The sequence below is a fragment of the Molossus molossus genome, unplaced genomic scaffold (assembly GCF_014108415.1).
Source record: "Molossus molossus isolate mMolMol1 unplaced genomic scaffold, mMolMol1.p scaffold_m16_p_15, whole genome shotgun sequence".
Classification (NCBI taxonomy): domain Eukaryota; kingdom Metazoa; phylum Chordata; class Mammalia; order Chiroptera; family Molossidae; genus Molossus; species Molossus molossus.
Window position 1 is genome coordinate 16,782,618 of NW_023425350.1, and position 27,324 is coordinate 16,809,941.

A 27,324-nucleotide genomic window follows, 5' to 3' on the forward strand; every position below is an offset into this window, starting at 1 on the left:
ATTTTCAATTTTTAGAGAACCTTGTGGGGTTACCTGATGAGGTGGGGGTTCATGAATTCAGTACGTACAGAACCCAGGGTATCATTACTCCCATATTCTACCAGGGTTAGCTCTCCAGCATTGAAGATCATGCATACCTGGGGATGAATGGAATTGTTATATGGTGGAAAGTTTGCATGAAGAAAGAGAAAATAGTAGAGGAAGGTGTACTGTCAGTTCAAAGTGACTCCCACTTTTTCTCTGTCCCTCTGCCTATTTCACCCTCCTTCTTTTACCTCCTTCTCAACCCATTGCCACTTGCCATCCTTCTGACACAGGAGTTAGAAGGAGGCTTATCAAGATGGTAATAAGCTCTACTCACATTTTCATTTTCAAAGAAATACTTCTCATTGCCACCAGATCCCTGCCAAGCTATCTGTAAAGGGAAGAGAAGACATAGGAAACACTTGGATAACTATCCAAGGCAATGCTGAAAGAATGAAAGGGTGGGAGGCAGAGAAATCGAGTCTGGGGAGGCTTTGACATTGTCAGATTTTGCCATGGTCCCTATGTTTCTGAGAGTTGGCATCAAAACAGTTTAACAGTAGTGATTCGTACTCCAGGACTCTACACCTCCTGGGCCTCATTCCCTGACACTAGATCCCCAATACCAGAATGTTAGAGCTTCCTGTGGAGATCTTCCCCCTAGGGACCCTGGCTCCCCGAAAGTAGCAACTCAAGAAGCCTCTTTCCCCACTTCCCCACTCCATTTTTGTTCCTACCTCACTAAGGCGATTAGTGTTCAGGTCCCCCAGCAGCAGCGTATCTGATGTGTGGGCTACCAGGTAACGTTCCTTTCCCAGGATTTTCACTTCTTCCACCTCATCGCCATAGTGTGACGTGAGTACCACTCGGGTCCCCGTTGATAGGTTCTTCACAATCACCTTGGTAGGAGACAAGTCTGAGCTCCCTAGGCTTCCCCAACCCAAAAGAGAGGTGAACATGCTATGCCCTTTGCACACCTCCATAGTGCTAAACAAAGCTGATATCGTTTCCTTACCTGGCCTAGGACACTGTTGGTAATAAGAACACCTCATTTTCACAGTGATTTACTATTTATGAAATGCTTTCATATATATCTCTTTTGATGCTTATAATACATATGATTCCATTGGATAAAACCAATCACTCTCCCTATGTTCCCACAGCTCTTTGTATAACCTTTATGAAAATTTTTACCGCTGTTACTATATTATTTTTTGATGTCTATGCCTTTGCTGGAATGATCTTCTCAATTAAGGTACAGTATGCTACAGATAATTATCTTTGAATTCTCAATGACCAACAGTGCTGACACATAGAGAATGGATAAATGTTTCTGGAGAAAATGAAAGAATGAAGGAATCAAATAATAAATGAAAGAAAAAGGGAAGATAATGGCAGAGAAAAGAAAAAAGTGGACTAAGGAACTAAGAAATTAACTTGCAAGATCATACAGAGAGAGTTCAGAGGCCCTAAAACAACAGACTTCACCCTTGTAATTCTACTTATCAACTTCACCAGCTGACATCATATAGGCAGTGAAGTTTCAAATCAGGAAGAAGTAAGTGGCAATCTCCATACCTCTGAAGCCTGATGTTTAAACCTTTTCTTATAATGAGTTGGAAGAACTATTTCAGCAAAGTTGCCAGAGAGCTTCCCTGACACATTCTATTCCCCAGAAAAAATCTGCCAGAGGTTAAATTTGACACTGTGGCTGTGGCCAGAAGGCAGGAAAGTATTCCAAGGATGAGTGAGCCATGGCAAGATCTTGGTGTGGCAGGATTTTAGCAGCTTACCTGGCTAGGTCCCACATATGTCAACTCAAACTTGTTCTTATAGATGCTCCTTCGGAGGCAGCAGTCGAACTGTTCCACTCCCCCACAGAGTGTGCCCTAGGAAGGAAAGCGACAGCAGAAGGGGTAACTAACACACACAGTACTCAGGCACGGGAGGGTATCTAGAGACATATTCAAAACGTAGGCTCTAGAATTTAGAAAAGAGTTGGTAGTTTTTGGAAGTACCAGCAGGAAAAGCAGTGGCAAACTGAAGACTCAAGTGCATAGTGATGGGATATAAGGGAGAAACCAGCCCTACCTATACAACTCTTTGTCCATTTTGGCCTCCAATAAAGTATGCATTTCTCTTTCCTGTCTGTAACGTCAGATTTTTAGGCTGGTGTCAAAAGGGAAGAGGAGATTCTCTAGTGTCAGGAGAGAGTGCTTTAGGACAAAGTAGTATTTTTCCTAGTTTGGAGAACACCACCAATACAGGAAGGGGTTAACTAGTAACGTACCACACAGAGTCGTGAGCCATCCCGCTTCCAGGCCAAGGCAGTGACAGTGTATAAGTTGGCGATCTCTTTGGGCTTTGCCTCTTCCCAGATGCTTCTTCGAGGGCTCCAGTTGAGTACCCGAAGTCTGAAAGAAAGTATGAAGTTTTGAGAAGAGATGAAGGATAAGAAAAAGAGTGAAAGTGGGCTGGGATCTGAAGGAAATTAGTCTTGCTAAATCAGAGAAAGAAATAAAAGCGAACAGACAAGCTAGGGAATCTAGTAGGAGAGGACAAAAAGGTTCCAAGGAAGTAAGTTGGAAAAATCAGGTCCAAAGTAAAATGGAGTAAGAGTGATGGGAGTAGAGAAAACAAAAGGCGATATGGCTGGTGAGAAAAATGAACTGTTAGCAGTAGAGAAATATGAAAAAAAAAAGAGAGAGAGAAATTATAGAGTCACAGAAGAATAAAAGGAACAGGAAGAGTCATATACGAGATTGAAGGGGATAGAAAGACAGGACTGACAAAGTTGTGGTTAAAAGCACTCCAAGAAAATGATGAGACCCAGACCCTAGCTGTTTATCTACTGTTCCACCATATATTCATCAAAAATTTGAGCATATATTATGTGCTAGATGCTAACCTAGGCACCGGAGAGAAAAAAAATGAATAATAGGCTCTGTTCTCAAGGGCTTTTCGATTTAGCCAGATAGATACAAACTCCAAAGTATAATAGAATGTGGTAAACATGAACCAGTGGTCTAAAAAGAAAGTAGAGATAAATTCCACGGCGGAATCCCAGGGAGAGGCGTAGAGACATAACAGAGCATGTGCATTTTGGAACGGCCAGTGTGCCAATGGAAGGAGCAGGAGAGGCAAGTGCATAAATTAAAACCGGAGAATCTCTTTCGACATACACTTGATTCTGATCCAGTCTTCCACTCTGGTTGAGAATAACTGGACTCCGGCCAAGAGTGTATACAGGGAAAGTAGGCAAAAGATGAAACTGGAAAGGGGACCCACCTGTCGTAACTTCCCAGCACAACAGATTGGCCCCCGGGACTTGCTGCAGCTGTGGTAAACTCCCGCTCCTGAGGGTCACGGCTATAATCAAAAGTTTGTAGCACATGTCCTTCCTTTCCATAGGCCACAATCTTCCGATCACAGCCTGCAGCCACGATGCTGTTGGTAGCCCAAGCCAAGGCATAGGGTGGGCACGGATGGGTAACCAACTTCCCCTAAGACAGAAATAGACGGGGAGGAGGGGATCAATGGGAGAAAAAAAGGGGAACAGCTCTAATACTTACAACAATAAAGATTTTTGTAAAAAGATAGAAGTAGAGAGTTCTAATCACTTTGACTCTGAGGACTCCATCCTGGAAATTTCTCATTCATAGCACCAGACACATTCACTCTGATCATCTTACTCTGCAGAAATCTTTCTCCCAGAACATCTTAATCCTGAAGACTTCATATATTGTCTTTCTGTCTTATGCTCACACACACATACATATGACATATATACACAATTACTGACCTTGTGTTCAAGAGGAAATCTCAAAATACTTATGTGTTGGGAGATATTTACTATGTACCTAATAAGGACCCCCAAAGAGAAATATCCTACACATTAACCAACCACAGGAAATTATGGCTCCTTTTTTATTTTTAGGATGGATACATTTAATTATTACACAAGTAATTCTTAATGTAAATGATTCAAAATAAAGAGAATTAGAGTAAAACATGAACATTCCTTTCATCCTACATCTTTTGCCTCTTGAGAGTAAACAAGTCTTTCTTCTATAAGTTTATATACATATTTTTTATATGAGAATAATTTTCACTACTCTCAGAGTCTTTATTTCCCTTTGTCTCCAAGTGCCTTCTACCTGATTCACCCTTTCCCATAAATATTAAGCTCTGGCCTCCTAAACACAGATCCTCCCTGGAGCCACATCCAATTGTCACTCTTTCTGAGGTCTCACTCCTCTAACCTCCTTCTTCAGCACCTCAATCAAAATTACTTAATGTCCAGCCTCCTCTAGGAGGCCTCTTGGGATTTTCTTACCCCCTATCCCAGAGCATCCTTTATTCATACCTGTGACTCTCCAGACCCTTCGTCATCAAAGAAATACCTAACAATAGTGCCATCAGCATGACCAGAGAGAATTCCTTTCCCGGAGCAACTGAAAAAGGGGGAAAGAAGGAGAGGAGAGGAATATAGAAAAAGATTAGAGTATTCTGTCTTACCAAGACAGTCCCCTTTCTCTGTCAAACCCTGCTCTACCTGTGGTTCCTGTTACCAGTCCTCCCCATCTTTCAGTCCACGGTCTCCCAGTCCTGACTTCCCCACAGCTTTGTCCCACCATTTCCAAACTCTTGGGATACCACTCCCCATACTCACTTTGTTGTCAGTGACACCACGTAAGAATCTGTCCCATAGATGGTAGATGACTTGTTAGTTTTAGTGTTTGCTAAACGAACCTGAAAATGGGAAAAGGAACACAAGTCTGATTAGGGTACTTTCAATTTCACTCAGGAAAGAAAAAGAAAAAAAAAACTAAACTGGTCCCTATGTATTCTCCCCCAGTACACAACTCGATCCTAAGGGAGGTTAACCATATTTCTTTCTCCAGTACAATCATCCCCACCCACAACCCTTCCTGTGGTTCTCTTCCCTCCTTTACCTTCCCTTCAGCCAGTCCAAAGACAATGATGTACTCTGCTGGCCACTGCAGACAAGTAACAGCACTCTGTAAGAAAGAAGAATGAAAAGGATAATAACTTCTACGTGGGTTAGCACATTTATAATAGCATAAATCTGAACTACCTGGACACCTTGCCACATGCCAGCACCCCAATCAGCCAAAGGGAAGGAGAGCTGGGGACACAATTGAGCTCTAAAGAGGAAAGCAAATGAGGATGAGCAGCCAGATAGCACCATCCTTGTACTAGGAAAAATCAGATACAGATGTTAAAAAAATGCAACTCCTGGTTGCATTTATGAGCTGGTATATTGATACACATTTGTTCATCCTAATCTTCCAGGGAGGGACTGGTCTGAACTTTACCGTCTGGATGAACTTGTTACAGATGACTTTCTTGTCACCCCTGTCAAATAAAGGGAGGAAAAGCATATTAAAAACCATTTCCATAGGTAAATTGACACAAATAATGCTGGGGGAAGGGAAGAAAGAGCAGATACATTCCTAGGACTCCACAGGTGTCTTGAAAGGAGGCATAAGAGGAAGCCTGAGTAGCTCTGGAACAATAACAAAGATGCTACATCACCCAGGGCTCCCCAGGGTCTCACAGCCTCCTTGTTGATTTAGACTGATTCCTCCAGGGACAGGATCACAGAATACAGGAGGCAGGCAAAGGTAGGGAAGCAAAGACAGACTCTGCCTTCCATGCCTCAGCCTAGTTCCTCATCCTCTCTATTCTCCCTCCCCAGACATTTCTTCCTGTCTTCCCCTTCTTTTCTGGGTCACCCACTTCTCCCAATCTCTGTCCTTACCAATCTTCTCCAATCCTGTACACATAGATGATGTTGTCAGTCTGTCCTATGGCAATTTTAGTGGAATCAGGAGAAAAAGCCATGCCCTTCACCATATAGCTCTTTCTGCCATACTGAGAGTTAAAAAAAAAGAGAGAGAGAGAGAGAGAGAGAAAAGTAGTGAAAATATGTGAAAGAGAAAAGAGAAGAAAAGGTACATGTGTGACTGTAATGAGCTTGAGGGTTTTATACTGAGAAATGGAGGGGCAGGCCATTTTCTATGCCTATGACTAGGAAGTAGGTTAGACAGTTTTTCAGGTTTCTAAGGCCCCATCAACAGGTTAAGGTACACATGAGTACTCACCTTCATGTCAGCTGGTTTGGTGGAGAATTTATCTCTCCGCTCCCCATGTTCATCATATAGCAACACCACTCGGTCCACTGTGCAGACAGCAAATTTGGCATTGTTCTGGGACCAAGCCATGCAGGTCACCTTTGCAGCTCCATCCTGCAGAGGCAAAAGGGGCAAAAATAAATCCAAGTGTTGGTCTAGAATGCCAAAAGCATTTCTAGTTCCATTACTTCTAGTGTGATTTTAGTCAATTTCTCTTAAAACAAAGAAATGCCCATGATCCATCTGGTCTCCAAGGCCATAAAACCCTAGACTGAGAACAAGGTGCTTCTAGAAACCCATAATGCAAATGTACTAAGAGGTGACATGCTTAATCAACTGTACCAATGTGTCCCTGCAATGGCCTTGTCCCCTCATATCCTAGGTCTGCTACTGAAATAAATTCATTTGATCTAAGTTTTGGCCTTTAGCCATTTATTCAATTAATGTTTTTTGAGTAGATCTCACTGAGAAAGGCACTTGGCCAGGGGCTGAGAGGGAGACAAAGACCAAAATATGGTCCCTGCCCCCGGATCTAATGGCGCAAAAAAGGGGAAAAGTCCCATAAGCGAAGAATGTACAAAGCACTATAATAGTTTGTAGAAGCCTGAGATCATTTATGTTTATATGATCAACATTAAGCTTTGAAGAATGAATGCAGCTGAGTGAAGAGATTATCTTAGGTAGAAGGAAGGCATGAGCAAAGGCAAGTATGCTCAAGAAGCAGTAATTTAATTTAGCCAAAACTGTCTTGTAAATAGCAGAACAGAGAAGGTAAGGCAGGAAAAACAGACTGAGGGCAGTTCAAGAAGGATCTTTAAAACTAGGACTTTGGGTTTATTTGGTAGGAAAGGGAGAGACAATAAAAGCTCTGGAATAGGGAATAAAATATTCAGAGTTAAGACTTAGGGTGAACAATGCCACCTTGTTTTTGTTTCTTTTTCCCCTTAATATTCACTTCACAAAAGCCCAAGTTAGAAGTGATCATCTCCCAGTGAATAATTCTGTCCTTTCCGCCACCAGCCCTGGTCCTCTATGGTTCTGCACTAAGGATTTCCTTCCCTGAAATAAAAACTTTAGTATCTGCTTAGGTTGTTTAATTACTGGTTTAAAACAGTTACCTTTCATTCGTAACCCAGTTACCCCCAAAGTCAGTGGTTTAAAAAAGGCCTTTTTCTCCATTAAAATCCCAAACCAGTTAGAAAATAGCCACATCACCACCAGTATCACCCTCCAACCCTTGACTAAATTATGTTAGAAGGGCTGAGAGCTCCTCAACAGTCATTACTGATGATCTTCATCATTTCTTTCCAATCCTGGGCATTCGGCCCTTTCCTGCATCATGACATCATATTATTTTGAAAGGCTGAAGGAAGATTTCACTTACAATTATTTCATTAGGGTAAAGAAAAATTTAAATTACAGATTCAGGGGGCAGTTTACTGAGCAATGGGCACATCTTTCTTTTGTTCTAATTTCCTTCTATTCTCCTAATGCCACATTCTCTATTAATCTCCCACAATCAAGTCTCCTTTCTCTGCAATATGTACCTCACAGAGCTGTTGTGTGAGGATTAAATGAGGTAGGAAATAGAACAATAATAGCTAACCTTTAACAAGTGCTTACCATAGACTAGGCACGTTGATAAGTGCTTGATATGCATTAGCTTGTTTTCCCATCTACTGAGGTAGATGCTATTATGCATCTTTTACAGGTAGGGAAACTGAGGCACAGAAAAGTTAAGTAATTTGCAGTATAGGGCATTAAAAAAAAAAAGAGAAAGGGCCCTGGCCGGTTTGGCTCAGCGGTTAGAGCGTTGGCCTTCGGTCCTGAGAGACCTGGGTTCGGTTCCCGCTAAGGGCACGTACCTCAGTTGCAGTTTGTCCCCGGCCCTGGTCGGTCGTGCGGGTGGCAGCCACTCGATGTGTTCCTTTCACATCGATGTTTCTCTCTCTCTCTCTGTTCCTCTCTCTCCCTCCCACTCTACCTGAACAAAGGATGGAAAAATATCCTCGGGTGAGGATTAAAAAAAAAAGAGAGAGAGAGAAAGGGTAAGTAATTTGCTCAAGCTTGCATATACAATTTTAAGTGACAAACCCAAGATTTAAATCCATGTATGTCTGACTTCATAAATCACAATCCTAACTTTTTTTTTATCCCCACTGGAGGATATTTTTCTACTTATCATCAGATAGAATGGGAGGAAGGGAGGGGGGGGGGAGAGAGAGAGAGAGAGAGAGAGAGAGAGAAACATCCATGAGAGAGAGAAACATCCATGAGAGAGAGACACATGCACTGGTTGCCTCCCAAACGACCAGACCAGGGCCAGGACGAACCCCAACGGAGGTACCAGGTACGCGCCCTTGACCCTCATCGAACCCGCCACTCCTTGGTCTGTAGGCTGATGCTCTAACCACTGAACCAAACCGGCTAGGGCCTAACTTCTTTACTTATGCTATTAGACATTCAATTATGACAGACATTATTCTTATTAGTTTTGTATTATTTTGGTCTTTGAATTCTGAATGTCCTCCTCTCTTTTCTATCCTTTTTTTTTTTACACTGCTTTTCGGTTTACAATGTTCTTTTGTGTCTATTACATCCTTCAGCTCTTCCCAAATCCCCTAAGGTTGCTATTAGAGTGAGTGCTGAGAGAGACTGTGATAAGGGCCAAAGTCTGAGGTATCAGGTCATTTATTTAAAGTAGTGGCGCTAGGACTTGAATTCTGGTTTCCTAATGCCAAAACCCAGCCTTTCTTCACCATGTTCCAGGGTTCCTCCCCCAGTACCCAGCCTCTTCTGAGTTAGACATCTTCACCATCAGATCGAACGGTGCGTTCTTCACTCCCTCTTTGGGGCTTGCACTTAAAGCGCTTATTTAATTCAGTGTAGGTCTATGTTCATTGTTTACATGTTCTCCTCTCCCTTTAGCTCGAGCTTTTTGAAGGCAGGAACAACAGCTAGTTCTGGATCCTTCCGAGTCCCAGCACGGGGCCTGATACAACACTGATGCTAAATGAAATGCAATAAAAGCTGCAGTGGTTAGCCGTCCATCTCGCCTGCTGTACACTACAGACGCAGCAGGGTCCCAATCATCGCTCTAGCCTTCAGTCTTCTCCACACCGCAGGCGCTCAACATTATTAAACTTCAGTCCCCCACTTTTCTTGGAATGTTAAAGAGGGCGAGGGGAGGGAAGAGGCACGCAACTCCTCACCTGAGGGCTCAGCAGGGTTTTCAGGTGCTTCAAATGCATGACGAACACCTGTCTCTCAGATGCCACCAGACAACAACTCCCGTGGTTACCTGGACAACCCGTAACGCAGCCACAGCTACGCCGCTGACGCAACTGCAACCAGAGCGCAACACATGTCGCGAGGTCACCACGTAGGTTCGCGGCGAAGCAAACAGAACGTGCGCCGGCGCAGTGAGATTTGGGGCGGGACCCGAGATTTGATTAATCCTCTCCTTGGCCAATCCCGGCGCTGCATGCCGATTTACGATCAAGCCACGCTCGCAAGCCTGCTGTAAACCCGGGGTCTGTATGATCACAGCCTTTCTCTCTCTGATGTGCAGAAGCATGACTGAATGCATTCTTTTAATTCTCGCAGCCCTGAATTAAAGCAGAGAGGTTGCTATTCTAGACCCTTTACAGTTGACAGAATTGAACCCATATGAGTTATATAACTTGCACAAGATCACACCTAATGATGATATCTAAGAGTAAATACTCAGTATGCGTCTGCCACGTTTACTGTGCAAAGTGTTGCACATGCATTATCTCATTTAAGCTCAAAGCCATCTTTTGAAGGGAATAGCATTATTGGTCCCATTTTACATAACAGGAGACTCAGGATTACAGGGGTCGTTAGCCCAAACTAACAGTTAAGGATGGAACTGGGATTCAACACAGAGCTGGAGCATTTGCACACCCTTTATATTCCTTTTTAACTCCTACTTCCCTATCTCCATGCCACTATACCCCCTGACACTTCCATTCTAAGAAATTATGTGTTCAGTCTGAGAGATGAGTGTTTTGGAACCAGTGGCCAAGGGAAAATAATGTAATGTGTCCAAATTGGGTAATGGTGGATTAAAGACGACTGATTACATCAGGTTCAGGGTGGACAGCAAATCAGAAATTGACTCACTTGGTAGGTTACGGTTATTTTGTGAAACCCGGGGTTGGAGCTTGGTTAAGTAGAAAAGATAATGACTTGATCTTTGTTTGGCTAGGGGTCTCTTTCAGAATTATTAGTTTAATTTATTGTAACATACCAGAGAGATCAAAATTCAGAAAAGGAGTTATTCATAAGCCTCCTTTGGAAAAATCTGAAGTTGAGAAGACCTGTAACCCTCCAGAAAGTGTAGCATATGCTGTCCAGGCAGATTCTGGGTTCTGAAGCCTTTTCTCCACAGTGGTTGCAAATGTCAACTGGTATTTCACTGGCACCAACTGACCGTGGAACTTAGGAAAGAGTTGGGGACAGCTCCTATTTTTACAGGAAACAGGCCAAGAGTCCAAATTATAATTCTTTGACAGGGGAGTTTGAACCCGTTATCTTTATTTCCAGAATCCTCCTCTGGATATAGTAGCAGAGAGTGAACATAAAGTAATTTATGCTTACTATTATTATTGACCTTGACTGAATGAACAGAGACAGAAACAGAGACAAAAGGATAAGAAAGGGCAGGGAATAGGCACAGGAACACACAGGAGGAGCATGTGGCACTGTGGGATCCATTAGTGTAGCTGCTCTTTCATTTATCCTAAGACACTATTCAGTCCTTTTCTGAAAATTAGCTCAGAGTTGATGGAGGAGTCAGAGGAATAAATGGTGAGGAGCTGGGCTGCTGATGTGAAGATAAAAAGGCTACTGGCCCTCTCATGTGATATAACCTTAGTTTCCACTAGTGCAGGAAGAATTTATGTCTTCTTTCCTTCTCCCATTTCTCACCCAACAAAGCAAAAGGAACTAGGGCTTTAGTTTTCTATATCCTTTTCTGGCCCCTCTCCACCCATTCCAGGCTGGAGAATCAAAGCAAATATCTTAAAATGAGAGTTTGCTCCTGTCAAGTTGGTGGTGGTGTGAGGGACCCTTGCAGTCAGAGGAGAGAAGGTGGGGAAATGTCTTGACAGTATATTATACAGTCAGCTCCAGTTTGTCCAAGAACCTTTATTGGAAAAATGTCCAAGGGGTGAAATCACCAGCAGCTGGGGGTGCTGCCAGGTGAGAGGGGGAGCACCTGAGGCTCCATGGAAGACATTGGAGTAGTGCAGTGCAGTGTCTGTCATTTTTTATTTGCCAGGAGAGGGGGAATACCCATAGAAACCCCTCTCTGAGACCCAGAGACAAGATGTGGGGGCAGCTGGGGATGCTGAGAGTCCTGATGCAGGTGAAATGGGGGCTCCATTTAGGACCTAATGGGATAGGGTTAAACAAGTGATTCTCCCCTTGACCTGGAGGATGGAAAGACATATCCCATCTGATATCCACGCCCCAGGTTCAGGGGCACAGACTCTCACAGACCTACCTTCTGGCCCCGTTCACAGTGGAAAGAGGATGGGTACCAGGCCTGAGACTGTGGGAGTGTCATTATCTTCTGGGAGACTGTGGGATCCTTCAGTCTTGGGCAGATCATCATCTTAGGCTCTCCCTGACCCCATCCCCATCCCCAGGTTGTTAGTGCATCTCTCTTCTGGTTCTGTTTCTTCACTCATACATCTATGGTGTTGATAGATGGTGACTTTTTCTGTGAATGAAAATGGATTGAGTCTCTAATTTCAGGAAGATAATAGCTTCCTCTATCCCAAATTTCCATTCTCCCTTTTCCTGCCCCTCCTTGGCCTTCTCCCTTTTCCCATGATGCTCCTAGAGGTAAACTCACCCTTCCCTCCCTCACTGGCCCCACATCACCTGTCTTGACCCCACTGGCCTTCCCTGAGGACTCTGCTCTGGCCCCTTCCCCTTCTCCTTGGGGTTGTTGTTAGAGTCGTTGTCCTTGATGATATCATACTGACGGCAGAACAGCCCGATTACAGCTGAAACACAACAATGCAATCTGAGCCTTGAATCAAAGGACAGTGAGATACCCACAGTTTACAGAAAATCTTTAAATTCCTGGTGCCCATGCACAAGCACCACCCTCTTAATCTTCCTCTGTGGGCTCCCTGTAGCCTCCTCTCCCTCTCTCCAAACTTCTGCTAATCCCCCTCAACTAGGCATCTTCCCACTCCATGTCTCTCACTCCCTCTTCTCCCAATAGTCTTCACCACCTCCCACCTTCACTGAGCCCCATTCTCTCAATCATTGATCCCCTGTCCAGCTGCTCACTCACCAGCCCACATGAGCAACACAACCACAATGATGACCACTTCCCCTGTCTGCAGTGGTCGCTCTCCATCCAGACCCTCCACTGTGATGTCACCTGAGAAGGAAGGAGACAGACTCCACATGTGGGGAATAGCTAGAGAGCTATGTCTGTGCAGACAGTTAAGGATGAAGATGCTGGGGATTGGAGTCAGGGTAGACCCATCACAGCATTGCCCCTGGTAGCCTCTCTCTGGGAAGCCATTGATGGACAAGTGGTCGAAGGCCAAAAAGCGGGAGGGCTACAGGTCAGGTACTTGTTCATGCAGGCTGCAGCTGCTGTGAATTGAGGTTGGGTAAAAGGAAGCTTAAAAGCCCTTCCTCCAAACGATTCATTACCAGCCTGTCTATACCCAGTTGCCTGCCAACCTGCTTTCCTTCCTTTCCTGGCAGTACAACAAATTAAATCATCATTCTATTCATCTAAGCTAGACTGTTGCTTGCTTTGGAGAAGTAAACAACAGGCTAAAGTCCAGATAAAAAGCCAGAGAATGCAAAGCTTTAGGGAGTGGGAAATAACTGAGACTCACCTGGGCTTGAGCTGTTTGAAGGCAGCCGGTCAGAACCTTTGAGAGTTCGAAAGTGTACCCGGGGCCCTGGGGGGCTCTCCCCCCGGAGGCCGATGCTCCTGACCTGCACTGTGTAGTCACTGTCTTCAGCCAGGCCCCAGAGGGCACAGGCTCGAGTGGTGGTGTTCACCTCCCGGATAACACGCTGTCCAGGGCCATTCTGTCGCTGCAGGAAGACAACGAGAGAGAGGAGGGCAGTCTCACCCCAGTCCCAGGCCACAGGCTCAACCCAGCACTATCGAACATCCAAGCCAAAGGAGTAGGGTGAAAAGGGCAGCTTGAGCCAGGGAACACCGGCTCCCAGATTCTCCCAGGGCTGGGAGGGAGCTTGGTTGGGTGAGGTTCAAAGGAATATTCAGAGATCCAAGGACACAAGTTAGGGGAGCAGAAGGGTGATTCATACTTGCTGGGAAATGGAGTAGCCAATGACGATGTTGCCTTCTGGGACGTCCCAGGACACAGTGGCCGAGTTGGCTCTGAGGTGAGTGACTGTCACATTCACAGGAGATGGAGGCCTGTCTGTGAGTGCCAGTATGTTAACAGGTTAACAGGTTCCACCCACAGACTAACTCTAGTTAGTCCCCACCCCGGTTTCCTTTACTCACCTGCTCGCACAAAGCCCAGGTCACAACTGACCAGCAGGATGACCGTGGGGCTTAGATAAGGGGAGAGGGGCATCAGCGAAGCCATGGTCTCCACTGAGTCCGCTAGGAGGCACTGGGGCATCCGCCTGACATCCAGGCGGGGCTCCTGGAGATGGCAAGAGTTGGGGGGCAGGGGTCAAGGGCTGTCCAGAACGCACGTGTGTGGGCAGCAACTCTCCCGGACTTCCCATCGCCCACAACAGCCCCAGAGCGCCCCCCTTTCCCCATTCCTTCCCCGCCTCCGCATCACCCAGGCGCCCCCAGTGCGCGGCTCTGCCCTGCCCACACCCACCTCCGCCGGTCCTCGCGGTCGGTCAGGCCTCGGGGGGCTGCTCGGTGCCCAGTGGGCGACCCATCGCCCGAGTTGGTGGTGCTGCCCCTACCCCATTCCGGCGCGGGCCCGTCGAGGCGGGTAGCAAGGGGCCGAGATGCGGGCAGAGAGCGGAGGCGTAGCGGGCGCGGGTTGAGGGGCTGCGGGGCCCCCAGAGCTCGCACCGGCGGCGTAGTCTCTCGGTGAGCAAAGGGCGGTGCCGGCGCGGCCTGGCGGCTGGCCTGGGTCCCTGGTGCGGGAGGCTGTGCGGCTGTCTCCGTCGGCGCCTGCAGCCGAATGTGACCGTTCCAGCGAGCCAGCTGCCGCCTTCTGCAGAGCTGGCCCCGCTCGCTCCGCTGCAGCCTAGCCAGGACGCACGGCCCCCGCCCCGCCCCGCTCTGCTGGGGTTCCTGCTGCCGTCATTACCCCTCCTCACCCCACCCCCTGTGCTCGGGGCTCCTCCCACAACCCTCCCATTGGCGGCTCTTGGGCCCCTATTCCTTCAGATCCCCCCAGCTCAGTTCCAGGAGCCCACGGGGCACTGGGAGAGGTACTGGAGCGAGGGCCTCGGGCACCGGGGATTGCCCCACCCTCCCCGGATGGAACTAGCCAAGAGTGCCGGAGGGGACAGAGTGATGGAGATACAAATTGTTTCAACAATCTCCTACTTGTAGACTGCGTCAGCTTTTAAGTCTTTTCCTCATTCATAATGTGATATTTATTCCCTTCAGTCGCTCATTCATTCTTTCATTTATTAAGCAAATATTTATTGAGGTTCTCCTATGTGCCTGAGATACGTTAATGTTAAGGGCCTGAGATAGTGCGATTATTAAGAGTAGTGTATTTTTAGAGGGAAATTTAAAGAGCAAGGACTTAGGAGTCTGTGTAGCCTTGGGGAAATTGATTAATCTAAGTCTCAGGTTTCCCACCTGTAAATCAGAATCCAAAATGTCACAGAGCTGTAGTGAGGATCAAATGAGACAATGTTGGGGAATGATCTTTACAAATCTTGCAACACTGTGAATGAGAGATTATTAATTTGCACCAATTTGTTAGTTACTTTATTCATTCAATAAATATCTAATAAATAGCACATTTTTTCATCCTTTGGCTGAGCATGAGATCTGGAGTTAGAACCTGGATGTGAGTGCCAATTCTGTCAGCTGTGTGATCTTCAGCAACTGACAACTTCTGAACCTCAATTTCATCATCTGAAAAGTGAAGGTATTAATATTGTCCTTTTAGTGTTACTGTATCAAATGATATACTGTATGTGAATAGAACTTTGTTCAATGTAAATAAATGCGGCTAAAGTATTCAGGGCAGATTGCAGCATTTCTATTTCTGTGGCACCTTCTCCTGTAATATCCAGTCCAGTGTGCAGACCCCTGGCACTCTGAAGCTTCTGTTATCTTCCTACTGAGAGGAGAATGAAATGGGGCAGGTAGGGCACAGATGACTGGACAACTATGTGCACTGAGCACGTGATCAAGCCTTGGCCCCGCCCTCTGACTTCTGCTGACCCTGAGGACCCTGATCTTTGGTCTCCTGATATATTCCTGGTCCCAGAGCACTCTTGCCCAGGGATTCCCCCTGCCCTGGGACTGAGCCTGGGTATAGTTCTACACTTCCTGGCTCCAGGCCATCCAGAAAGAGGTTATTATACTGAAGGGCAACAGTAATGAACCTTGGGTCTTCCTCTTCAGGGGCAAAGCTGGGGCTGGGGAGTCTAGGTGCATGAAAAGAGGGACTCCAGAGGCTTCCCCAGGGTTACCAGAAGCCTAGAGACCAGGAAAAGGTACAGGTAGAGAGCTCAGAGAGGGTGGTGCTCCGAGGGACCAGGGTACTTGGGATAATCATCACTGTGGCTCAGATAAGGCCCTGACAGCTGGAAGCAGAGGCAGTGTGACAGAAAGCTTGTGTGGCTGCAAGGCAGGCAGGATAGTATGTCCACAGCATGGGACCATGTTGGGCACATGGTTTCAACTTGTGATTAAGACCCCAGAGCCCAGCAAATGGGAAGTGAGACCTTTCTTCATGTTGGGCTTCTGCACTGATTCCTAGAATTATTTCTCATTTGGACTTCCTTCTGGTCTTCCCCTCCTTCCTGATCTTCTTTCACTAATAGGCCCAGAATACCAAGTGCAGGCTAAGTCCATGGGTGTGTGTGTGTGTGTGTGTGTGTACAAACATCGTGACTACTGCCCCTCCTACCTCCAGTTCACTAGTCATGAATGAGGCTTTGGCTTTCTGTCTATATCTTCCCTCTAGTTGTCTGGGTATGATGCAGTCCTGCCAATCACAGAGAAGTCAAACCCACTGACCCCGGACATGAACAAAACAGATGCTGAGCAAATTTTTCAATTGCTGGGGCAATGTGTTGCTGAGACCTTCCAGGAGGAGGGTCAAGCTATGCCCACATACCAGGTGACCTAGACCTATCCCCTGGACACTGCAAATAAAGATGCCAATCCCATCCCCACCTCCAAGCTCTGCCCTCTCAGACCACAGTCCCTAATTTTAGAAACCTGAAAGCCCCTCCATCTCATCCCCACCCCAAACTACTATCCTCTTCTTGTCTTCTCATTCCTGCTTGTCCTCTACAGAGACTCTGCAGTGAATCAATTCTGACCACCATGGTGCAAGTGGCTTTTTAACCCTACAGAGTGTCACCATGGTGCCCAACAAATGGTAGGTGCTCATTCAATGATTGTTTTCCCTTCATTCTCTTCTCTCACAGCAGCCTGCCCAAATAAACCATGAGCTTCTGCTTCCCACCAGTGCCACTGACCTTGAGTCTGTTCTCTTAGGTCTGTGGTGGCTTCTAAGGAGGGGACATAAGATAGTGCCCTGCATGGGATTGAGGAACTGAGGAAGGTCTGTATTTTCCACTAATACTCATCCAGAGATCTCTGTCTATTCCTTCTCACGGGAACATATAATCCCCAACATCCAGCCAAAGCCCATTACTCCCTGGTCCTGGCCTTGACGTTCCCTCAAAATAGCTTTGTACCCTAGACTCCTCCTGGTTGCGTTACCGCACCTGGTTGCATCCTCTCCTAGGTGGCTGCTGGGAAGAAGAGGGTGATTGTCATTTGCATTTTGGTGGAATTCTCTGTAGGTGTAAAGATGGACTGGGTGGATCAATTTTATAGGGAGGAGGGGGGTGGGAATGGAATAGCATGAAATATAGATTGAAAAGGTAGGTTCTAGAAAACAGAAAGGGTTTTCTCAAGGAATTTTGATTTTAATCTCACTAATTCGGATTCAGTTGAATGAATGTGGGATGAGGGGGGAAGGGATCCTATCTCAGAATAACTGTGTACCAACCCATTCAATGACCAAGATAAATGGACTAGTCCAGGGGTCAGCAAACTGTGCTGGCAAGTCAATCCAGCTACTGCCTGTTTTTGTAAATGAAGTTTTATTGGAACACAGCCATTTGTTTTTGTTTTGTTTTGTTTTGTTTTTATCCTCACCTGAGGACATTTTTCCATTTTTTGTTCAGATAGAGTGGGAGGGAGAGAGAGAGAAACATCAACGTGAAAAGGACACAATGAGTGGCTGCCACCTGCATGACCAACCAGGGCCAGGGACAAACTGCAACCGAGGTACTCGCCCTTAGCGGGAACCGAACCTGGGTCTCTCTGGACCGCAGGCCAACACTCTAACCACTAAGCCAAACCGGCCAGAGTGGAACACAGCCATTTGTATTGTCTGTTGTCTGTGGCCACTTTCATGTTATAATAATAGGGTTAAATGGTTGGAAAGAGATCATAGGGTCCCCTAGGGCCCCCAAAGTTTAAAATAGTTACTCTCTGGCTCTTTACAGAAAAAGCTGATCCCTTGACTAATCCCTTGCTACTCGAAGTGTGGTCCTTGCACTAGTGACATCAATGTAACCTGGGATTTGTTAGAAATACGGAATCTCAGGCTCCACCACAGACCTACTGAGTCTGAATCTGCATTTTAGCAAGATAGCCAGGTAATTTGTTTGAGAAGCACTGGGCTAGATGATCCCAAGTTTCTTCTCAGCTCTCTGATTCTAAGAATTCCCTGAGCAAAAACTACACCCCAGCAGTGCTAGATGTGAAAGGAGGCACATAAGATGAGCAGGACACTGATCTCAAGGAGCTTACAATTTAGTTCAGTAGTTTTTATTTATTTACTTATTTATTTTTCTTTATTGATTTTACATAGAGAGGAAGGGAGAGGGAGAGAAAGATAGAAACATCAATAAGAGAGAACATTGATTGGCTACCTCCTGCACGCCCTGCATTGGGGATTTGACCCACAACCTGGGCATGTTCCCTGACTGGGAATCAAACCTGTGACCTCTTGGTGCATGGGTTGATGCTCAACCATTGAGCAACAATAGCTGGGCGAGTTCGGTAGTTTTTAAACTTCATTCTGCAGAACATTCTACTAGGGAAACTTGTTAAAAATATAGATCCATGGGCTCTCCCCTTCAAATTTGGATCCAGTAGATCTTAACTGGGCCTGGGAACCTGCATTTTAAACAAGCATTCTGGGGGATTCTGATGCCTATGGGCCTTAGGAAACACTGGAGTAACCCTCCATTTAGCATGCTGTCCTCTCTCTCCCTACCATCAGGCTCCTTTTATGGCAGGCCAGATGGACTACTGCATGGATAACCCAGCCATCTACTTGTCAGTCCTGGTTGGTTTCAACCCAGTGAGCATGGCCAGGTGAGCCTTTGGTAATGAAAGGTGGTGACTGGCCAGACTACTGGGGGAGACAAGGAGGGAACCTGTCAAAATCTAGAATACACTCACAAAGGAGGGAGCAGGGTGAATATGGTTTTGTTCATCAAATCTCAGAATATTAAAGTAAATATGGGGTGTCCCTAAGCTTGTGAGTTGTTGTTGTTGTTGTTTGCTGTTATTGTTGCTTTGCTTGTTTAGCTATTCTCTTGCTTCAGAAAGGATTGAAGGCAGTTTACAAAGCATACATGAAATACAAGAAAGCATACATTCAAAACAGATTGAAGAGGCAAGGGAAACGAGGGCCAGAGCACAGAATGGGGTCATAAAAATGGGGTCATGAAAGTACAGACCACACAGATCTGTACTTTCATTTGAGGTGTGCCCCAAGCATCTCTTCACAGAAGGAGTAATGGGTGCTGAGTGGCCTCCTCTCCTTTTAAAGCTCCCTAATTTTAGTACTCATTCTCCATAATTCCAGATAGCCCTTTGTCCTCTCTGGTTATTCAAACCCCACACTGTGTTCTCCTTTCCTGAGAGCCCTGTGCCTCCAAATCACCTCCCTCTCATTCTCTCTCTAAATGGCCACTTTAATCTCAGAGAAGGTTTATGAAACCAATAGTGCTCAGTGTGGTTCTGTGGGTGAGCTCCCTTGGGAGTGTTAAAAAAAAATAAGAAAGTCGATTCTAGCCCTTTGTGTGGGAGTTTTGATATTGTAGGTTTGGGGAAAGGCTGAAATATCTATTTTTTGAAAACATCCCTGGAGATTCTGATGTACTGCCAGGCTTAGGAAACTCTGCTAAAAAACCATTGGAGTGGGCCACCTGATAAAGCGGAGGGCTTCCTGTCGCTGGAGGCGTTCCAGAGAAGGCTTGTCGATCACTCAAGAGCAGCTTTGTGTTTTTAGTGGTGATCTTAGGGATAAGAATGAGCTGGGTTCTTTGAGGTACTTTGTTCAATGCCCAGGTTCCAAGCTTGTAGTGTATGTAATTCATACAAAAGTGTAAGTGATTCTGAGGCACTCTTAACCCTGATCCTTTTATTTATTTATTCTGTGTGTGTGTGTGTGTGTGTGTGTGTGTGTGTTTATCCTCACCCGAGGACATTTTTCCATTTTTTGTTCAGGTAGAGTGGGAGGTAGAGAGAGAGAGAGAGAGAGAAGTATCGACGTGAAAGGGACACATCGAGTGGCTGCCACCCGCATAACCAACCAGGGCCGGGGACAAACTGCAACCGAGGTATGCGCCCTTAGCAGGAACCAAACCCGGGTCTCTCTGGACCACAGGCCGACACTCTAACCACTGAGCAGAACTGGCCAGGGTTATTTATTCATTTTTATTTATTTTTTTATCCTCACCCGAGGACATTTTTTGAGGACATTTTTTGCATTTATCTTCAGATAGAGCAAGAGGGAGAAAGGGAGGAAGAGAGAGAGAAACATCGATGTGAGAGAGACACATTGACTGGCTGTAACCCACACAACCCCAACCAGGGCCGGGGACAAGCTGCAACTGAGGTACATGCCCTTAGTGGGAACCGAACCCGGGTCTCTCTGGACCACAGGCCAACATTCTAACCGCTGAGCTAAACCGGCCAGGGCAACCCTGATCCTTTTAATGGAGGCCTCCTTCACCAAAAATACATCTGCTGCAGTGGATGCTAATTTCAGGCACCGTGACTAAGTGAGATGAAGGATTCCAAACAATGTGGGCATGGAGATCTTCCAGTTTTTCCTTAAATTGGTGGCTTCCAAACTTGGCTTCTGATCTTTAGAGTCGGCTGGGAAGTACTTTAAAAATACAGTCTTTTGGGCGCTACTCCAGAACTACTGAAGCTAACTCTTGGGGTGGGCATGGTATCCAGAAATAAGTAGTTTTTAAAAAACAAAACAAAACAAAAAACTCCCCAGGTGATTTTGATGACAAACCAAGTTTGGGAATCTTGGTTTTAAGCCACACAATAAACGCTGCTTTCTTTCTCTGCTCAGGTCTCCTGTCTTACCTCTTTAGGAAGTTTCAGATGTAGTTTGAGGACAAATTATAAAAAAACCCTTTATCTAATGACTTAATATGTGAAACTTGTTTGCCCTAGAAGTAATACAGATTAGACTTCCGGTCAAGATGGCGGCGTAGGTAAACACGGTATCGCGTCCTCCCACAACCACATCAAAGTTACAACTAAACTACAGAATAACCATCATTCAAAACTGCCTGAAATCAAGCTGAATGGAAGTCCTACAACTATGGAATTAAAGCAGCAGCCACATTCAGACTGGTGGGAGGGCGGAGGACTGAGGGCTGGTGGCGAGACGGGCTGGTCCCACACCCACATGTGGCGGATAAAAATCAGGAGGCTCCCGCAGCTGGGAAGGTCCTTCCTGAGGACTGAGGGGTCCCGGTCCCACACCAGATGCCCCGCTCAGGGTTCCAGTGCCAGGAAGAGAAGTCCCCATCACTTCTGGCTGGAAAAACCAGCAGGAACTGAGGCTCAGGAAAGCTGATGCAGCTGGAGCCCCAGGCAGCGCCTTAAAGGGCCCGTGTGTGAACTTATCAGACTCTCTCCCTCTAAGCTTGGAGGGGAGGCAGCTCGAGGGGCACCAGAGACATACAGGGAAGAACTGAGCTGTTTGGCACTGGAGAGGGGGCTTCTCCTGGACAAACGTGCTGTCAGAGGCCTTTGTTCCTTTGGTGAGCCCTTCCCTGGGGCCGCAGACAGCAGCCATACCTGGGACTCCAGCAACCTGGCTCACACTGGTAGCCCCGCCCTGGAGACTCCCTGAGGCCCCGCCCCGCTCCACCCAACTTTCAGGCCCACCCAAGCTGTTGCCAGTTGCTTAACCATAGGATTGGCCTGTCTTGGATCCTGCTTCAGGTTTTTCCTAAATTCTTTCAAACAAGCAGCATCTGGTCTCAGCGAGCCCCATACCGCTCGTTAAGTAATACACAGAAACAAACACAGGGAGGCAGCCAAAATGAGGAGACAAAGAAACAGGTCCCAAATGAAAGAACAGAACAAAACCCCAAGAAAAGAACTAAGTGAAATGGAGATAGGCAATCTAACAGATGCTGAGTTCAAAATACTGCTTATAAGGATACTCAATGAACTCAGTGAGAACCTCAGTGAACTTAGTCAGGGCCTCAAGAACATAAAAAAGGACCAGTCAGAATTGAAGGAGGCATTAACTGACATAAAGAATAATTTACACAGCTTCAATACTAGAGTACGTAAATCCAAGAAGCAAACCATCGATTTGGAATATAAGGAAGCAAAAAATGCCCAATCAGAACAGCAAAAAGAAAAAAGAATCCAAAAAAGTGAGGATAAAAAAAAAAAAAAAAAAAGTGAGGATAGTGTAAGGAGCCTCTGGGACAACTTCAAGTGTACCAACATTCGCATCTCGGGGGTGCCAGAAGAAGAAGAGAGAAAACAAGAAATCGAAAACCTGTTTGAAACAATAATGGCAGAAAACTTTCCTAACTTGGTGAAGGAAACAGACATACAAGTCCAGGAAGCACAGAGAGTCCCAAACAAGATGAACCCCAAGAGGCCCACACCAAGACACATCATCATCAAAATGCAAAAGGTTCAAGACAAAGAGAGAATCTTTTTTTTTTTTTAATCCTCACCCGAGGACATTTTTCCATTTTTTGTACAGATAGAGTGGGAGGGAGAGAGAGGAAGAGAGAGAGAGGGAAACATCGATGTGAAAGGGACACATCGAGTGGCTGCCACCCGCACGACCAACCAGGGCCGGGGACAAACTGCAACCGAGGTACATGCCCTTAGTGGGAACTGAACCCGGGTCTCTCTGGACCGCAGGTGGACGCTCTAACCACTGAGCCAAACCGGCCAGGGCCAAAGAGAGAATCTTAAAAGTAGCAAGAGAAAGGCAGCTAGTTACCTACAAGGGAGTACCCATAAGGCTGTCAGCTGATTTCTCAAAAGAAACTTTGCAGGCCAGAAGGGAGTGGCAAGAAATATTCAGAGTGATGAAAAGCAAGAACCTACAACCAAGATTACTTTATCCTACAAAGCTGTCATTTAGAATCGATGGCCATATAAAGAGTTTCCCAGACAAGAAAAAGTTAAAGGAGTTCATCACCACCAAACCGTTATTATATGAAATGATGAAGGGTATTTTTGAAGAAAAAGATAAAATATATGAACAAACAAAATGGCAATGAATACATATCTATCAACAATGGAATCTACAAACAAAATGAACAGGTAGATCAGAAACATTCTCATAGATACAGAGAACATTTTGTTGGTTGCCAGATGGGAGGGGGTTGGGAGAATGGGTGAAAAAGGTGAAGGGATTAAGAAGCACAAATTCATTGCTAGACTGACAAACCTCAAAGGGAAAGGGGTTGGGGGGGTGGGAAGAAATAAACCAAAGAACTTATATGCATAATCAATGGACACAGACAATAGTGTGGGAAAAGGCGGGAGGGGGGCGGGAATGGGGAGGAGGGGGTCAATGGGGGAAAAATGTGGAACATCTGTAATACATTCTACATTCAACAATAAAGATTAAAAAAAAAAAAAGTAATACAGATTAAAAAAAAAATACACAAACACACACACAGCCTGGCCAGTGTGGCTCCGTGGTTGAGCATCAACCCATGCACCAAGAGGTTGCTGGTTCGATTCCTGGTAAGGGCACATGCCCATGTTGTGGGCCCAATCCCCAATGGGGGGCATGGAGGAGGCAGCCAATTGATGTTCTCTCTTATCGATGTTTCAATCTCTCTCCCCCTCTCCTTTCCTCTCTCTCTAAAATAAATAAATTTGAAATATATATGTATATGTATATATATTTTTTATATAGAATCTTTGCAGGGATGGGATGTTAAAGGGAAGGGACTCTATGTACAGAGGTAACTCGGAGGTCCTGACACAATGGGTGATTCACAAATTTCCCCCTAACAAAGCTAGTGAGGTCAACTACAGAGGACTCCCATTCTTTGAGATCCCATGGGTGCACCAAGGCAAATAATAAGCCTGTCGCTCTCTTGTCTTATTATCACAGTTTTTTGTTCTTGATTAATTTATTCAAGGATATTTGTCAACTGTTAGGTGTTACTCAGTTTGCTTCCCTCAGTGGGAACTGTTATCCCTCCTTCAGTTAGTGAGGGGTTTACTATTTGGGGAAACTTTCAGGAATAGGAAGGGCTTCTCATGGATGCTAAGACTGAAAATAAGGTGGCAACGTTGACATTCGGATGACAGGCATTCCCTCAGGGGCCAATAGAGTGCATGGCTAGTGCGGCCCTGGCAGTGTGACATGTGCAAGAAGCAGAATAAATAAAGTTCTGGCCTCAGGCAGAAACTTTAAACTTGAGAGTTGGCTTTGCTCTGGAATTAAGTACGTTGCTGAGTGTTTTATTAACCCTTTCCTTGGGATTCAGGGACACAGTGCCCCTATAAGCTCAAAGCACATCTCTCTAGAAAGCTGTTGACCTCTGACCCCAATCCCAATGTGGTCTTTGATCCTGACTCTCATCTGAGGCCCTTCCTTTAAATCCTCACAGACATCCCTCAGTCTGTCTTTCTTTGGGCCCAGAAATTACCTCACTGAAGACTGGAGTTCAACATTTCAACAAATAGCAGAGCAGATACAGAAACTACAAGAGAAACAGGAAGCTTTTGTGCTCAATTCTGCTATTGGGGTAGGATGTCCCCCCATCCCTACCCCCTGCCCCCACCTTGGGATTGCTTGCTACTTCCTGTGGGCCTCTGATTTTAGGTTCTGTTACATCTTGTCTAATTCCTGCCATTATGTATCAATTAAAATGCTGTAAGTCAAATCCTATTTTCTCATTTCCTTTTTCACTTTAAAATGTGTTATTTTTGCCCTGGCCTGTTTAGTTCAGAGGTTAGAGCATTGGCCTGCAGACCAAAGAGTCTCAGATTCAATTCTGGTCAAGGGCATGTACCTCGGTTGTGGTTTGGTCCCCAGCCCTGGTTGGGGTCATGCGGGAGGCACCAATCGATGTGAGGATTTCAAAAAATAAATTAATTAAAAATATAAATAAGCCCGCCCTGGCCAGTTTGGCTCAGCGGTTAGAGCGTCGGCCTGCGGTCCGGAGAGACCCGGGTTCAGTTCCCGCTAAGGGCACGTACTTCGGTTGCAGTTTGTCCCCAGCCCTGGTTGGTCGTGCGGGTAGCAGCCACTCGATGTGTCCCTTCACATCAATGTTTCTCTCTCTCTCTCCCTTCCTCTCTCTCCCTCCCACTCTATCTGTACAAAAAAATGGAAAAAATATCCTCGGGTGAGGATAAGAAAGAAAAAAAAAAAGAATAAAAAAAAATATATATATATATATAAATAAGTAAGCCCTGGCCAGTTTGGCTCAGTGGTTAGAGCGTCAGCCTGAGGATCAGAGAGACCCAGGTTCAGTTCCCTCTAAGGGCATGTACCTCGGTTGCAGTTTGTCCCCGGCCCTGGTTGGGTTGTGCAGGTGGCAGCCACTCGATGTTTCCTTTTCACATTAATATTTCTCTCTCTATCTCTTCCTCTCTCTCCCTCCCACTCTATCTGAACAAAAAAATGGAAAAATGTCCTCAGGTAAGGATAAAAATAAAGAAATAATATATATATATAATGTGTTATTAACTAGAACGGTGGATTATATATATATAATGTGTTATTAACTAGAACGGTGGGTTGCTTTATGTCTCATTTTTATGTTTAAATTTTATATATGCCTAGCTGGTGTGGCTCAGTGGATTGAGTGTCATCCCAAGGACTGAGAGGTCCCGGTTCAATTCCCAGTCAGGGCACATGCTCAGGTTTCGGGCTTGATCCCCAGTAGGGGGCATGCAGGAGGCAGCCAATGGATGTTTCTCTCTCATATCAATGTTTTTATCTTTCTCTCCCTTCCCCTCTCTCTCTCTCTAAAAAAAAAAAAATATATATATATATATATATATATATGCACACACACACATATACACATATATATGTGTATAATTTCATATATGGACTTTAAAAAACTGAGATGCAATTTCATTCTTCTGCCTTTCTAATCCTCTCCAAATATTGGGCATTCCAAGCCTTCAGTGCTTCTGTCCCCTTATTCTCTGGATTGTGGACGCATCTCACTTGTGTCATCTGCCCTTCCTTTGACTTTATAAAGGCCATAGCTGAATTCCTGCTCCTCTGTGCTGGTGATGAGCACATCTGTGACATTCTCCTTAATCTTCCTTTTGTGAGATAGGAAGGCAAGAATTCCATATTACAAACAAGTTCCATATCTTTCACCCCCCAGATGTTCATCTCTCCTCCTGTCTATAATTGTTTACTTTTTAAAAAATGTTTTTATTAATTTTTTTTTAGAGAGAGATGGAGAAATAGAAACATTGATGTGAGAGAGAAACATCCATTGGCTGCCTCCTGCACACCCTCTGCTAGAGATTGAGCCTGCATTCCTGGGAATGTGCCCTGACTGGGAATCAAACTGGGACCTCTCAGTTCATGGGATGATGCTCAATCCACTGAGCCACACTGGCGGGCTACAGTTGTTTACTTTTAATCTCCTTTTCTTAGACACTGCTTTTATCATTCCTTTTGCTGTAATCACTTTATCTGTTTGGTGTGGCATCTTACAAATCAGTACCCTGACAGTGGCTGCTTTATTGGTCTGTTCAAAGAACCGGAATGTGGCATTGGGAGTGACAAACTACTACTAAACCGTGGGGGATGGGGTAAAGAAAAAGTCTGGGGTGGGGGCACTCTCTGAAAAACCGTTATTCCCAGCTAACAGGAGACCCCATCACTGTGGCTTTTCCATCAGAGTCCTGAATGTACCATATACATGACCAGAGGTGGCCCTTTCCTTTTCTCTATTTCTTCTCTTAGTTAAGGCGTCACCCCAGCACTTTTCCTCACAGCACACTGGGGTCCACCAGTATTAACAAATGCATGCCCAGTGGCCACTAACCAGAGGGCATGTCCAGTGGTCACTAATTAGGGAACTTAAGGATCCTCCTTTCTCTCCCAGTTCGTCTGGGTGTCATCACCTCCTCAACCCAAGGGCCTGAGTGGCCCCTCCTGGATGAAAGGTGGAAGCACCACCCAGATCCTGCCAGAAGCCCTGTTACTGGCAAGCCTGTGGCCTAGCGTATCTCAGCATCTCAGGTAGAAAGGATCTCGGCAAGGGAGAGATCGTAGCCAGGTGACGGGTGGCATGGTGTAGATGGGGAACGGCAGGTCCAGATTCAGAGACTGGGTGGTGGCAGCAAGGCTGATGCCCTGCCACTCCTTCAGGAAGGAGCCAGCAGGAGGACGCTCCTATTCTTACCACATGGTCATAGAGTCTGGATTCTTTCCAGTGGACCCTGGATTCCTCAGGTCCAGACCTAATCCCTGCGCCCACCTCGGACATCCAAAGTTAACCTAGCTTCTGAGAGTCTTTGATTTGGGGATGGTCCAGGTCATGCAGAGCAGAGTTCATCCTTCTGGAGGCCTCTTTCCCTTACCAGGCTCTCTAGCCTCGCTTCCAGCCTGCTCACTTACTTTCCCAA

At 45.7% G+C, this 27,324-nt stretch overlaps 2 protein-coding genes across 2 annotated transcripts in view; both read right to left on the reverse strand.

Annotated features, from left to right (window-relative positions):
* Nucleotides 1–9,540, reverse strand: part of IFT172 (intraflagellar transport 172) — a 36,076-nt gene extending 26,536 nt beyond the window's left edge. The window contains exons 1-13 of the mRNA XM_036262286.1: nucleotides 9,395–9,540; nucleotides 6,153–6,296; nucleotides 5,810–5,922; nucleotides 5,364–5,403; nucleotides 4,980–5,045; nucleotides 4,697–4,776; nucleotides 4,391–4,478; nucleotides 3,313–3,527; nucleotides 2,315–2,438; nucleotides 1,818–1,913; nucleotides 762–923; nucleotides 362–415; nucleotides 34–137 (exon numbers count right to left, since the gene is read on the reverse strand). Coding sequence (XP_036118179.1) covers nucleotides 34–137; nucleotides 362–415; nucleotides 762–923; nucleotides 1,818–1,913; nucleotides 2,315–2,438; nucleotides 3,313–3,527; nucleotides 4,391–4,478; nucleotides 4,697–4,776; nucleotides 4,980–5,045; nucleotides 5,364–5,403; nucleotides 5,810–5,922; nucleotides 6,153–6,296; nucleotides 9,395–9,433 — 1,325 coding nt within the window. The 5' untranslated portion in view covers nucleotides 9,434–9,540. The remainder of the gene's footprint in view (nucleotides 1–33; nucleotides 138–361; nucleotides 416–761; nucleotides 924–1,817; nucleotides 1,914–2,314; nucleotides 2,439–3,312; nucleotides 3,528–4,390; nucleotides 4,479–4,696; nucleotides 4,777–4,979; nucleotides 5,046–5,363; nucleotides 5,404–5,809; nucleotides 5,923–6,152; nucleotides 6,297–9,394) is intronic.
* A 1,794-nt stretch (nucleotides 9,541–11,334) lies between these two features.
* Nucleotides 11,335–14,424, reverse strand: FNDC4 (fibronectin type III domain containing 4). Its single transcript, XM_036263103.1, has 7 exons — nucleotides 14,054–14,424; nucleotides 13,723–13,867; nucleotides 13,521–13,636; nucleotides 13,079–13,283; nucleotides 12,517–12,606; nucleotides 12,096–12,220; nucleotides 11,335–11,931 (listed from the first exon to the last, which is right to left on the reverse strand). The coding sequence occupies exons 2-7, from the start codon at nucleotides 13,841–13,843 to the stop codon at nucleotides 11,896–11,898; spliced, it is 693 nt and encodes a 230-aa protein (XP_036118996.1). The 5' UTR covers nucleotides 13,844–13,867; nucleotides 14,054–14,424; the 3' UTR covers nucleotides 11,335–11,895.
* Nucleotides 14,425–27,324: the final 12,900 nt, after the last annotated feature.